The 12240-nt window shown below is 42.2% G+C and overlaps 1 protein-coding gene across 2 annotated transcripts in view; it reads right to left on the bottom strand.

Annotated features, from left to right (window-relative positions):
* The window catches only part of LOC111959720 (tomoregulin-2-like), a 132726-nt gene that overhangs the window by 77206 nt on the left and 43280 nt on the right, over nt 1-12240 (bottom strand). For both annotated transcript variants that reach the window (XM_070437698.1, XM_023981501.2), the window contains exon 4: nt 3532-3558. In XM_070437698.1, coding sequence (XP_070293799.1) covers nt 3532-3558 — 27 coding nt within the window. The remainder of the gene's footprint in view (nt 1-3531; nt 3559-12240) is intronic.

Raw genomic sequence — 12240 nt, 5'->3', positions numbered from 1 at the left:
TGCTTTAACCAAACCCCTACCCCCCTGCCCTGTGGCTATGCAAGTGCAAGGTCCATGACAGGGGTTTGTGGGTGTAATGATTCTCGTTGGTGGAAGGAGAGGAGGACCAAGGTGCAGCGTGGTACATGTTCATTTTAATAAACAAAAATAAACTGAACACTGAATTGACAAAAAATAATAAAGAGCGAGAACGAAAGCGAAACAGTTCTGCAAGCAATACGCACAAACAGAAACAATCACCCACAACACACAATGGAAAACAGGCTACCTAAGTATAGCTCCCAATCAGAGACAACGATAGACAGCTGCCTCTGATTGGGAACCACACCAGGCCAAACACAGAAATATACAACCTAGACATACAACATAGAATGCCCACCCACATCACACCCTGACCAAACAAACATAGACACATACAAAGCAATCTATGATCAGGGCGTGACAGTACCCCCCCCCCCCCCTCCCCAAAGGTGCGGACTCCGGCCGCAAAACTTGAACCTATAGGGGAGGGTCTGGGTGGGCATCTGTCCCGCGGTGGCAGCTCTGGCGCGGGACGTGGATCCCACTCCACCATAGTCTTAGCCGACTTAGGTGGCGCCTTTGGAGCGGCACCCTCACCGCCGAACCCGGACTGGGAACCCTATCAGCGGGCCTCGAATAGACTGGAGACTCCGGCAGCGCCGGACAGGCGGGAAACTCCGGCAGCAGAGTGAAGGGCGATTCCAGCAGCGCTAGAGTGAAGGGCGGCTCCGGCATCGCCGGAGTGACGGGCAGCTCCTGACTGACGGGCGGCTCAGGCAGCTCCTGACTGACGGACGGCTCTGGCAGCTCCTGACTGACGGACGGCTCTGGCAGCTCCTGACTGACGGACGGCTCTGGCAGCTCCTGACTGACGGGCGGCTCTGGCAGCTCAGGACAACGGGCGGCTCTGCAGCTCCTGACTGGAGGAGAGACTCCGGCTGCTCCGGACAGGAGGGAGACTCCGGCTGCTCCGGACAGGAGGGAGACTCCGGCTGCTCCGGACAGGAGGGAGACTCCGGCTGCCTCGGACAAGGGGAGACTCCGGCTGCTCCGGACAGGAGGGAGACTAGGGCTGCTCCGGGCTAGAGGCGTCGCTGGAGGCTCCGCTAGAGGCGTCGCTGGAGGCTCCGGGCTAGAGGGCGTCCCGGAGGCTCCGGATAGAGGGCGTCGCTGGAGGCTCCGGACTAGCTTCCTTCGTTGGAGGCCTCATGCCATGGATCTCACTGGGGCTTCGTGCCATGGATCATCACTGGAGCTTCGTGCCATGGATCATCACTGGAGGCTTCGTGCCATGGATTATCAATCTCTCTTCTGGGCCATCTGAGACAGTAATTTAACCTAACATGTCTAAACACTACYCTCTATAAAGGWGAACAAGTGGTAGCCTAAGTTAGCGGRATAGCTGAGACAAATAGCCTTTAACAGAGACGATGCCCCTGTTTTGGGATAACCTATGCCTCTTTTGGTCCTCCCATCCTYGAAGACATCCCCGATAGATGGATAGTGAAAGGAGATATTATGCTAGGCTACCAACAGTGTCATGTCATGTCAGTGATTATTTCTTCATAGCCTAAAAAGCCTATTATTGATTTAATAGGTCTATATTTAAATAAATGATTATTTCAATAAAGGGAGCATCCAGCCATGAATATATTYAAAYAGTGCCTAAGATTAGCTGCTTTGCGCATGCAGGAGTGCTCCTTGGGTTGCCTCTCCTCCCACAGACACGTTTGCATAAAATCCCTGCTTCATTGTTTATTCCTCCCACAGACKTTGGAWMGGCCTATAATTTACTTTCACTTGATGATGAGTTGGTTATTTGAAGGAACTCCCCTCATCTTGTTGTCTAGGTCTTAATTGAAAGGCAAAACCAAAAACCCACAGACACTCGGGCCTCCGTGGAATGAGTTTCACACCCCTGCCCTACAGGATCACAGTGACCGGTTTGAGTAATGACTACGAGATATATTTTGTGCAATAGGTTTCGTCAAAAGTTTTGAGTAATGACAGCACATTGGGGTTCACAGTGTGTGTGTGTCCAAATCTCCTTATCTATATTTCAATCTGATACCTACCAGACAGCTCTGAGATTCATCGTCGGCCATTAAAGGACATTAGATTTTTATTGGGGGCTGTTCTTGTGTTAGTGCCTCTGTACTACTCTAACCCCATTTTATAACTGTCTTTCCCTTCTTTTTACCCATAAACTGCCATATTTGCTCTATCCCTTCTTCCTGACATCCTCCCCTTTCTATTATTTCTCCATCTATCTCTACCTCCTCCATATCACTGTCAACCCTCCCTCCATCTTTTTCTATCACTCTACCTCCATCCTCGCTCTCTGCCTCCCGCTTCCTCCCTTTCTTTATCTCTCTTCCTCATCTCTATGGTAATTTCTGTCCTATTTCTCTGGTTGACCTCCCACCCTCTTCATTTCCGCTTCTCTCTGTCTGTCTCTCTTTTGGAGGTCCATAGGCAGAGTGCAATCTGTTTATCATATCTGGCTCCGGCATACTTGTTATTCCTCCATCCACATGCAATAATGAACACACTTGCATGGACAAACCCACATACACACACAGGAACACACACATGTTTGCATGAACGAACGAGAGCGCACAAACACATGCACGCACGCAAACAGACAAATCAACATGCATGAGCTAAACAAACACCTGCATATACAGAAAATCCAGCTACAAGAATTGCATCTCTTTAGCACAGATACACACACAAGCGTGTACGCTCGCACCTACACCTTTCCTGTCACCTACTCAAAAGCTTCCCATTCCTTTCTACTTTTATCCCAGATCTGCCACCATATACAGGTTATAACAGCAACATTAGGAGGAGGAGGAGTGTGAAGAGAGGGGTAAAGAGAGAGAGAGGGTGATGGAGAGAGAGGGTTATGGAGAGAACGAGAGTTAGGGGGATGAGAGAGCGATTGAGAGAGAGATGGAGAGGAAGAGGAAGCAAGCAACACACTCCAGAGAAGGGACTAATTTCCTGTTTCTCTCACAAGGCTCTGTGACCATCCCAAATGGCAACATGTTCCACTWCTTATGGGCCCTGGTCAAATGTAGTGCACTATATAGGGAATAGGGTGTCATTTGCATGGTACAGGGGTTTGCTACGCATCTTAGATTGTTCTTACTGTTTACATGCATGATTATTTAGTTATTGTATGGTGTGTGTGTGTCAGGACGTGTCTGCATGTCTGAGAGAATACAAACAAGTGCGTGTGTTTGTGTGTGCGCGCGTGTGTGTGTGTGTTTATGTTCTAGAGCGCGTTTGTTTGTTCATTTGTCCATGCAGTGTGTTTATTGAGCGCGTGCGTGCATGTTTGTGAATATGCATTCGTTCCCCATCCGAATATGTTATGTGAAAGCTCACTTCCAAGTAGTGTGTCATGGCCCGTCTTGTTTCTAAGCAAGGAGAATGAGTAGAGAAACAACAGTAATATAAGGGACAATGAAAACTAATGAAGAGAAAAGAGGAGAGCGATCTTACCGTCATCTCCCGAGCCTGACCCGGCATCTGTGAGAGAGAGAGTGAGAAAGAGGGGTAGAGAGAGAGAGGGAGAGAGGGAGAGAGGGAGAGAGGGAGAGAATTAAAGACAACATCTGAGAATGGTTTGTGACAACAGATGAACCAAGCCTCCTGCTAAACAACTATTGTGTGTGTGTGCATTGGTTAATCACAACCTCACAATCACAAAATGATATCTTCCAATCTATCATCGTCTTTGCATACGTTTGCTCAATATGGTTGTGTGGTGTATCATTCCATCTGTATGCCCATTGGAATCCTGCTGCACCCTTGTAAAGCGTCCTCCAAGACATCTAGCKTACACTGTTGTTTAGTGATATGCCTCTGAAAGGGATACTGATGGCCACTTATTGGAGCTGCTGCAGTGGTAACATGAGAAGCAGCAGACCACGATGCTAARCCGACTAGAGGAGAAAGCAGAACATTCACTCCCACCATGTTCATTATGCACCAAACAGGAGAAAATGGTCTGAAACAGGGAAGCAGTACCTGGACTTATCCAATAAGAAACGTTCMTTTTCATTTAATGTTGCAAATTGTTCAATCACGTTTGTTACAGTGTGCCTTAATGAACATGAACCAGGTGTCCTTTGTAAAGCTAGAGGCAAACCTGATAAGCCTAAAAACGAGGACCCCTAGTTAACCATCTTTATTCTTTACCGTAAACCTTACGACTGTCTGTCTGTCAATGAGAGAAAAGGAATAAGACAATACTTTGGAGAATCATTATTGTTTGATTTTTWAATTTCACCTATATTTTTAACAAGGAGATCCTATTGAGATAAAGACTACATTTTACTGGGGAGGAGAGGAGAAGAACACCAGGGGAAAGTTATTAACCTTGCTGTGCCTCACTGTACCTCAGACACCTAAGGCTATGTTGCATTACTCTCACTCTATCACACAAATGCACAGACTGACACACTAACACACACACTTAAAATGTACTATTTGAGAATGCATATATACTGATAAAAACAGAAAATGTAAGAGGGAGAAAGAGCAGAGATTCGCCGTGTCCGAATATCCGTACTTGCATTCAGAATAATAATCCGTTACATGTCACCGATTACAGAGAAAATGTAACTAATCACTTACTAGTGCTGAGCGATTAACCGAAATTTCGGTTATTTTTTTATTTTTTTTACCAACTAATTGACCAATGTCTGTTCAATTATTTGAATTCCATTTCTTTTCATTTTTTTCTGTGAGCTCAAAGCACATTTTCTCTAGAAATACTGTAAATCAGATCAAACCCGGACTGTGCGATCTAGTAGGGAGTTGTAGTTTCCATCAGGACAATATTCGACATAGATTTGCGCAGACAATGTGGTTAACCCACACTGCCTTCAATCCAAGGGACGCTGTCTGCTAATTATCTATAGGCTGTTTCAACTTGTCAATTTCAAATGATTTTCTAAAAAGTTATATTTCGGAAAGTATTTAGACACCTTAACTTTTTCCACATTTTGTTATGTTACAGCCTTTTCCTAAAATAGATTTTACAATTATTTTAATTATGAAATATCACATTTACATAAGTATTCAGACCCTTTACTCAGTACTTTGTCAGGTAGGATTGGGAGCGTCGCTACACAGCTATTTTCAGGTCTCTCCAGAGATGTTCGATTGGGTTCTAGTCCGGGCTCTGACTGGGCCACTCAAGGACATTTAGAGACTTGTTTCGAAGCCAATCCGGCGSTGTCTTGACTGTGTGCTTAGGGTCGTTGTCCTGTTGGAATGTGAACCTTTGCCCCAGTCTGAGGCCCTGAGCGCTCTGGAGCAGGTTTTTATAAAGGATCTCTCTGTAATTTGCTCTGTTCATCTTTCCCTCGATCCAGTTTCGTCTCCCAGTCACTCCCGCTGAAAAACATCCCCACATCACGATGCTACCACCACCATGCTTCACCCTAGGGATGGTGCCAGGTTTCCTCCAGACGTGACACTTGGCATTCAGGCCAAAGAGTTCAATCTGGGTTTCATCAGACCAGAGAATCTTGATTTTCATGGTCTGAGAGTCCTTTAGATGCCTTTTGCAAACTCCAAGCGGGCTGTCATGTGCATTTTACTGAGGAGTGGATTCTGTCTGGCCACTCTACCATAAAGGCCTGATTGGTGGAATGCTGCAAAGATGGTTGTCTTTCTGGAAGGTTCTCCCATCTCCACAGAGGAACTCTGGAGCTCTGTCAGAGTGACCATCGGGTTCTTGGTCACCTCTGTGACCAAGGCCCTTCTCCCCCGATTGCTCAGTTTGGCAGGGYGGTCTGCTCTAGGAAGAGTCTTGGTGGTTCCAAACTTCTTCCTTTTAATAATGATGCAAGCCGTGTTCTTGGGGACCTTCAATGCTACACAGAAATGTTTTGGTACCCTTCCCCAGATCTGTTTTTCGACACAATCCTGGGACGGAGCTCTACGGACAATTCCTTTGACCTCATGGCTTGGTTTTTGCTCTGACATACACTGTCAACTGTGGGACTTTATATAGACAGGTGTGTGCCTTTCCAAATCATGTCCAATCAATTGAATGTACCACAGACGGACTCCAATGAGGTTGTAGAAACATCTCAAGGATGATCAATGGAAACAGGATGCACCTGAGCTCAATTCCGAGTCTCACAGCAAAGGGTCTGAATACTTATGTAAATAAGGTATTTCTGTTTTTCTTTTTAAATCATTTACAAACATTTCTAAAAACCTGGTTTTGCTTTGTCATTATGGGGTATTGTGTGTAGATTGATGAGGAATTTATTTTATTTAATCCATTTTAGAATAAGGATGTCATGGGGAAAAAGTCCTATTCTTGAAGATCAACGAGTATGTAATTAATTGGAATGACTACAAATCTGTCTGACTTTGGTTTTTAATATAAATATATAGCCTAATTGTTTTATTATCTGTACTGAAGTAGAAAGTAATGGGTTAGAAGCCTACATAGCCAAAAATGGATGTTGTATTTTACTTTATGGGTTATCTACAGTATGTAAACYYTAACATTGATTTATATTGCAATAGATGTCGTTCACTTGTGACCGACTGGCTCGAATCGGACTTACTTAGAAACATTTGAAATTGTGTTTTTTACATTGGATAAAAGTAGAGACTAGAAAAGTGAATATCATACACTACAGTTGAGGAACAATGGGAAAGTAATTCTGCTTGGAAAGTTGATAAACTTGTAACCTTGAATGTTTTGGTACACATGCAGGAGAGTTCTTCTTTGTCTACACCCATTTAGCATYGTTCACACCCTCTTAAGCCTTAGCYCCACCCATCTCTTTAAGGATTCACATGTGAGGCCATGTGCTAAACAGAGTGAGTACGGTAGTGTACTAAACAACCAAAGATTTCAAGACTAAAGTCTGGTTTATACTGCGTCTATTGACATGTCAGTATACAGTTGTCATTCATTATTACATGAAAATAAACTCACAACAAGATCATTATTTACAAGTTAATGGCGAGCTAATTACAGAAAATAACTTACGGTTGTGAGTGTGATGAATTTAGACACTGTCTCGTTGGCTTAACGTTATATCCTAAATTGAATTTGGTGCAGGTCATGTTTTTCTTGACAAAAACGTCTCTGGTAAATAAGCACTATATCAAATAAAATGGTACCGTGAAATGGTTACTTGCATAGTAGAGTCTTTTGTTTAGACATGTAGCTAGATAGCTAGATAAACAATGAGCCATAATTCCAACTCATAACGTTACTATCCTGCATGAATCTACWGGTAGCTAAACACTAACCAACTAGGTTCAAAATAAGAAACGTATCATTTCTGGAAAATGTAGCTAGCTACAGTGTCTTGCAAAAGTATTCATCCMCCTTGGGATTTTTCCTATTTTGTTGTATTTCAACCTGTCAATGAAATTTATTTTTATTTGGTCTTCATGTAATGGACATACACAAAAGAGTCCAAATTGGTGAAGTGAAAATGAACAAATTTAACTTATTTCAAAAAATGTAATTAAAAAATAAACAGCAAAGTGGTGCGTGCATATGTATTCACCCCCTTTGCTATGAAGTCACTATATAAGATCTGGTGCAACCAATTACCTTCAGAAGTCACATACTGTAATTAGTTAAATAAAGTCCACCTGTGTGCAATCTAAGTGTCACATGATCTGTCACATGATCTAAGTATATATACACCTGTTCTGAAAGGCCCCAGAGTCTGCAACACCACTAAGCAAGGGGCACAACCAAGCAAGCGGCACTATGAAGACCAAGGAGCTCTCGAAACAGGTCAGGGACATAGTTGTGGAGAAGTACCAATCAGGGTTGGGATATTAAAAAATATCCGAAACTTTGAACATCCCACGGAGCACCATTAAATCCATTATTTAAAAAATGGAAAGAATATCGCACCACAACAAACCTGCCAAGAGAGGGCTGCCCACCAAAACTCACAGACCAGGCAAGGAGGGCATTAATCAGAGAGGAAACAAAGGGACCAAAGATAACCCTGAAGGACCTGCAAAGCTCCACAGCGGAGATTGGAGTATCTGTCCATAGGACCACTTTAAGACGTACACTCCACAGAGCTGGGCTTTACGGAAGAATGGCCAGAAAAAAATAAGCAAACACTTTGGCATGTGGGAGACACCCCAAAGATATGGAAGAAGGTACTCTGGTCAGATGAGACTAAAATTGATGGCAGACCAATCTAAACTCATCGCTCAGCATGTCCAGCCCACCCATTATCTCAGCCAATCATGGCTAGCGGGATGATTCCAGTCTTTCCTGTGGCTAAACCAACTAGGCTCGTAATTTAACAATTTTATTTACAAATCCCAAAATTCCATTACTGACTACAATTTTGGATGAGAGAGCGAGAGAGAGAGAGAGAGAGAGCAAAGTATGTATGTGATGAAGAGAGGTTACAGTGACTCCACACATTTTCCTTCAATATCTGGGATTGTGCATCTTCCCAGTCAACCAAACAAATGGCTCAATGAGCTGTGACTGCCTAAGCAGCCCTAAAAGCAGTGCTTTATTTGAGCCACCGGAACAGGATCCATAGCCTCTCAATTTTGGATGCCTGCGTTACAGAAATTATTTGCTATCCGGTACCTCTCATGGCATGAAACATAATTTTTATTGTTTACAATGGAAAAATTCTAATAAGAACRGAGATAAATCAAGTTGACTCCTCATTAATTATCCTACCCTTCAAAAAATCTTAAAAGAAAAATAGAAATACCATATTTACACACAGTATCAGTCAAAAGTTTGGACACATACTCATTCAAGGGTTTTTATTTATTTTGACTATTTTCTACATTGTAGAATAATAGAGAAGACATCAACACTATGAAATAACACATATGGAATCAGGTAGTAACAAAAAGAAGTGTTAAACAAATCAATAAATATTTAATATATCAGAATCAGTTTTTTATGTTTACCAGATTTGCAAAWTTTTCTAAAAACCTGTTTTCACTTTGTCATTATTGTCACGGTTTTGTGGAGAGACGGATCAAGGCGCAGCGTGGTTAAAGTTCCACATATTTATTTACACGAAACTTCCAAACAAAAAGTAAAAAACAACGAACCGTGACATCAGAGGTGCCACATAACTAACTCAAAACAAGATCCCACAAAACACAGTGGGGAAATGGCTGCCTAAATATGATCCCCAATCAGAGACAACGATAAACAGCTGCCTCTGATTGGGAACCATACCAGGCCAACATAGAAATAAAACAACCTAGATTACCCACCCTAGTCACAACCCGACCTAACCAAAATAGAGAATAAAAAGGCTCTCTATGGTCAGGGCGTGACAATTATGGAGTATTGTGTGTAGATTGATGATGAAAATGTTTTATTTAATCCATTTTAGAATAAGGCTGTAACGTAACAAAATGTGGAAAAAGTCAAGGAGTCTGAATACTTGGCGGTGGCCTGTCTACCTGAATGCTGGCCTAGAGCACAGGCGGGAACACATCTGCAGTTTGATAGGAACAGACTGTAGCCCACTTAAGTCACAAAATGGAAAACCAACTGAAATCAGGTTAGAAACATCGATATTGATCTGTTTTCACAACAAAACTAATTTCATTAAACTGATGAGAGCCCCTCTCTCTGCATGCTTGACAAAGGAATAAAGGAGAGAGGAWGGAGGCGATGGAAACGCTCATGGTGACATATTCGGTAAGGTAAATATTTAATAAACTTTGTAACAATGTTGTCACTTTCCCTCAATAGCACCTGCCTTCGGCCATGTTGTAAAAAAACTTGTCGTTCACCTATTGGGAAATGGACTCAGTTTTCACTGTTACACGTGGCTATGCTAATGGTTAACTGCACTCCACAGTGCAGCACCACCACTCAATCTGATGGAGTAACAGTAGCATCCCATGCCTATCAACTACCATTAACTCTCTGTTAGCTCACTGTTAGCCTAGTGCTAGCTTGCTAAATACCAGTTTATCCATAATCTAGAGGTAAACAAACACAACCTTGACCTCAATTCTATTAGTATTCMAAAATTGACCGTCTCTTCTTGAAAAACATGTTGAAAACATTATTTCACATTCAATTCCTATTACTAACAACTCAAAGAACTTCCAATAATTTGTTTTCCAACTTTGTATAATTTGGAAATTACAGCGCTCTACCAGGCGGTTGAGAAGTCAAGGGACTGATGTCGATTTTGAGCAAATGATGGTATTTTTGTGTCCAAACATGAATATTCAATTACATTGAAATGAATGCGTTTTCAGGTTGTGTGTACTGCAATCCCACTTGGCACAGACACCAGTTCAATGTCTAGTTTTGATTTGCATTTGGTTGAGTTGTCAACTAACTTGAATTYACTGTGAAATCAACAAAAAACGTCACCATGTCATTGGTCATTTAGGTTAAAAGTTGGGTGAAAAAAATACTTACGTTGATGACTTTTAGCAAACCCAATCACAGTTGTACACATTGATTTAATGTCATCATATAGATTTTTGAAATTACATGTAAACAATGTTGATTCAACCAGTTTTTGCCGAGTGGGATTTCCCCCCACAAAGAKTCTTGAATTTCAAATGATCTAGGTTCTTCCATCATATTTCTCACATGTTCAGACAGAATTTTTTGATAATRAATGAAAAAGGGCCATTTTTTATTACTATTATAACATTAAACTGCAGAAACCCAAAAGGATACAAATGATGTAAATTGATGCAGGAGGGCTGTCAAAACATGCTATACCAGCCTGTTGAAAATAGGGTTAAAAGGTTAAGAAATAAAAGATCATACAACTTGAAGGCAAAATTATAGATAAGTGTCATGTTGTGAGTCATAAACACCGCAAAACCAGGGCTGGAACATTTAAGCAACTTTTATACATTGGTCTTCTTCCTTACAGAAACGCTCTACAGAGTCCCCCAAATGTGACTCTTGGTGAAACAGTACTTAAAAAAAACTCAAATATCGGAAGTACACAGTGGTACCCTAAAGAAATGCATTTGAGTACATGCCTCAGTAGCATGGTAGCATGACTACGAACCTTGGCGCTGTGTCCTTTTGTTTGCCATTTGGCAGAGACATCAGATCCCGACGTCTGGCCTTTCGGCYTTGGCTCTGGTCACACAGGGCTGCTGGGAGGACAGAGCCCTGCTGTCACACGGCTGTCAGACGTGTTTACYGAGGTAAACAACAACAAGGAGCCTGGCTGTGTTGTCAACATGTAGGCTAGTGTACTGATGGAGACCAGACCTGTTTACATGTAAACACAGGTGTTCAKGGAGATAGCGTAGCCTATCGGGGAACAGAGAAGCCTGGATACTAGACAGCCAATTAGAAGTTTGGTGTGGCTAGACGGGGTGTGAACCATCCAAATCAGATGCTGTTAAGATATGCCTGGACATACAGTATCACGTTTGTCCAGGCATATCTTAAACATACAAACATATCACATTCACTGACAGTCCATTAAAGAGTTTAACATGAGTCCTACTTTATCATGAACAATTTAAGCACAAAGAAAACCATATGGGGAACATATCGGCATGGTATCCATACACATCCATCACACCGTGTGATGTTTTCTCTAGAGGTAGTGAAGAAGATGGAGAGAGTGAGTAGGCAGATGAAGGATTGAGCGACAGYTCTTATTTAAGCCATGAAAGGAACTACCCACTGTGCACACCACATCGTTTCAAAGTGGAGAATTGGGAAACATTTGGTTGTTATGTTGATAAATGAGATTATAAACTATTTTCACCCACTCAAAAATACAGTMAAAAATGTGTTGACTTCCCAATGTCATATCACTGTGCTGTCAACCCWTTAAAAGAACAACAAAGTTCAAATGGGATACAATTTATATATTTTACTTAATCTGTTATCACTGTACTTCATCTACTAGCACAACCAAAATGACCTGGACTGCAATTAAGATGATTTAAGTACATGGTTCAAGTGGCCACTGCCGTTTCAGATCATGCGCAGATTAKTAATCCAATTGTGAAGATCTCCACAGACCTGCAACGTTTGCATGCTACTTTAACATTTAGTGTTACAGTAACCTCAAAAATGTGGCCATGGATGTGTTACTCATTTTAAAGTTGAATAAATACTGTTACATGAGTTTGCAAAAACCTAATAGATTCACTGTTGCTATCAACAGTGTAGATGTTGCGATTTCACATCTCCAGGCGCAAACCGAA

The sequence above is a fragment of the Salvelinus sp. IW2-2015 genome, linkage group LG36 (assembly GCF_002910315.2).
Source record: "Salvelinus sp. IW2-2015 linkage group LG36, ASM291031v2, whole genome shotgun sequence".
In the NCBI taxonomy this organism is placed as follows: Eukaryota; Metazoa; Chordata; class Actinopteri; order Salmoniformes; family Salmonidae; genus Salvelinus; species Salvelinus sp. IW2-2015.
This window is presented reverse-complemented; position numbering and strand designations above follow the sequence as displayed.